The 2,393-nt window shown below is 42.2% G+C and overlaps 1 protein-coding gene across 1 annotated transcript in view; it reads right to left on the bottom strand.

Annotated features, from left to right (window-relative positions):
- Positions 1-480: 480 nt before the first annotated feature.
- Positions 481-2,393, bottom strand: part of LOC101859710 (3-oxoacyl-[acyl-carrier-protein] reductase FabG) — a gene marked incomplete at its 5' end in the record, with an annotated part of 9,284 nt that continues 7,371 nt past the window's right edge. Inside the window, 2 exon segments of the mRNA XM_013083547.1 lie at positions 481-1,134; positions 2,210-2,276. Of these exon segments, the coding sequence (XP_012939001.1) occupies positions 967-1,134; positions 2,210-2,276 (235 nt within the window).

Raw genomic sequence — 2,393 nt, 5'->3', positions numbered from 1 at the left:
CACACACACACACACATACACACACATACACACACACACACACACACACACACACACACACACACACACATACACAAACATAGACACAAAGCTTATCCGTTTTTAAAAGTTTTATTCAACTACATCAGTTCAAATTGTGCCAATAGTGATTCAAAACAAACTATACACCGATCAAATTGAATAACCCTACTTAAATCACAATGCCCGTACTTCCAAGGGCTATAAATCTAGAGCTGGAAAGCCAAGATAAAACCCTTAACTTCATTGTTTCAATTGGTAAACTAAAATGGGTAAAAAGACAACACAACCCCCACCCTCTTCTTGCATCACCTCGATCACGGTTCGTTGTTTTTCTGTGTCTGAAAAACTCAGACGGAAGTGTCTATACGCACGCAATTAATAACGTGCAACAACACATTTTTTGACGTGAACCATATATATTTTTTAAAAATTTTGTTTGTTTGTTTTTTTGTTGGGGGGGCTATACACACCACACGCAAGTATACTTTGCTATTCATGCAATTCGGTGCGGTCCTGCCAAAGATTCTCTACTACCAAGATACGGTACTAAGACTTGCTCTTTGGGCTTTTGTCCGCAACACAGGCTGCCACCCGTCTGTGACCTCCACGGTGACCCCTGAAGTTGCTCACTAGGCCAATAAATTGTTCCAAAATGTATGAGTATTGGGGGAGGGGAGGGGGGGGGGGCTTTACTTTAATTTTACCACTAAACCGTCTAGTCTAGACGTCAAGTGTGTATGTCTGTGTGTGTAAGTATGTGAGTGGAGATCAAGAAAATGTTATCTCATCTCACCTCATCTCTTCCCATCTCGTCTCATCTCATCTTATCCCATCCCATCTTATTTAATCTCTTCTCATCTCATCCCACCTCATCTCATCCCATCCCACCTCATCTCATCTCATCTCATCTTACACTGAAAGAATTCTTACACCGGGGACCCAACCCTAGGACGCGGTCATACCAGCCATAGCGCGCCTGGCACCATCCACGTAGAGGGTGGTGCCACTGACGAAACTCGCGGCATCAGAGGCCAGGAATGCTACCGTCTCCGCCACTTCGTCTGTCTCGCCCATTCTCTGCAGGGCGTGGAACTTGGCTTGTGCGTCATATAACTGGAGGGAGATAATAGAGGAAAATAATACAACAAACAACAAACAAACAAAAATCCAAAAAAAATAATTAATTTTGTGTTGTTGAGGCTAGACAGGTGAGCAGAGTAAGCCTGATTCTCCGTTTGGACTTCTCTGTTGACATCCACTGGGGGGACGAAGAGGAAGAGGAGAAAGTGATAGAGACAACAGAGAAAGAGGACAAACAGGAAAATTAAAAGGGGAAGGAGGACGAGGAGGAGGAGGAGGAGGAGGAGGAGGAGGAGGAGGTGGTGGAGGAGGAAAAAGACTATGATGAAGACGAGGAGGACGACGACAATGACGTTAACGAAGTTAACAACAGTAACAACAGCAACAATAACAACAACAACAATAAGAACAACAACAACAACAACAACAACAACAACAATGACAATAGCACGACTCATCAACAGAGGGTGCTCCATTAGCTCAGTTGGTATCATGCCGGATTATGTAGCGGATGATCCTGATTCGAATCCCAGATTGATCATTCTTGAACTGAGTCTCTTCATGGAATTTTCAAGGCTCTCAAACGAGCCGACCTGTATCTTTTATTCGGTCCTGCAGAGACGGACTTTAAATTCAGAGGTCCTGCCTCTTAAATAATCTAATCTAACAGTGTTGAGAGCTGTGTTAAACTCACACACGTACTCACACTTTATTTCCTTAAAACTCTGCATCATATTCATAGAGCTAGATTCTAGATCCCTGTCTTTCAGAGGCCACATTGTGTCCACCAGAATGTTTATAAAGATTTCTTGAAGCGCAGCACAAGACCACCAGGATGAGTACAATACATGTGTGGGTGGTTTGCGAGAGCTCTTGTAAATTTTGCTCCTTATTTCCTGTCAAACACCAATCCTCTTTATCTCCCTTCCTTCTTGTTTGTGTTTATTACTCTCTTGTCACACTTCTAATCTTCAGCACTTATATGACCTTATTGTGTTGCAAGTGCCGTAAAACCTTTACTAAACTAAAACTAAAACCAAAACTAAAACTAAAACTAACACTAACACTAAAACGAAAACGAAAATGAAAACTAAAACGAAAACACTACCTTTTCCAATAAGTCAGGGTCCCCGCCAACAGCGCGGGAAAATGTCGGTGTTTTCACAGCCCCAGGACTGAAACGGAAAAGAAATCAAGGTCTGTAGAAGTAAAGTCTTCAAATCTAACAGGTCATACACAACTAATCATATTGTTTTGAATCTGTTGTTTTACATACTGAGCCTCTCTTTCTC

Source organism: Aplysia californica, unplaced genomic scaffold (assembly GCF_000002075.1).
Source record: "Aplysia californica isolate F4 #8 unplaced genomic scaffold, AplCal3.0 scaffold00240, whole genome shotgun sequence".
In the NCBI taxonomy this organism is placed as follows: domain Eukaryota; kingdom Metazoa; phylum Mollusca; class Gastropoda; order Aplysiida; family Aplysiidae; genus Aplysia; species Aplysia californica.
Note: the sequence above shows the minus strand (reverse complement) of the source record. Positions and strands in the feature narration are given on the sequence as shown.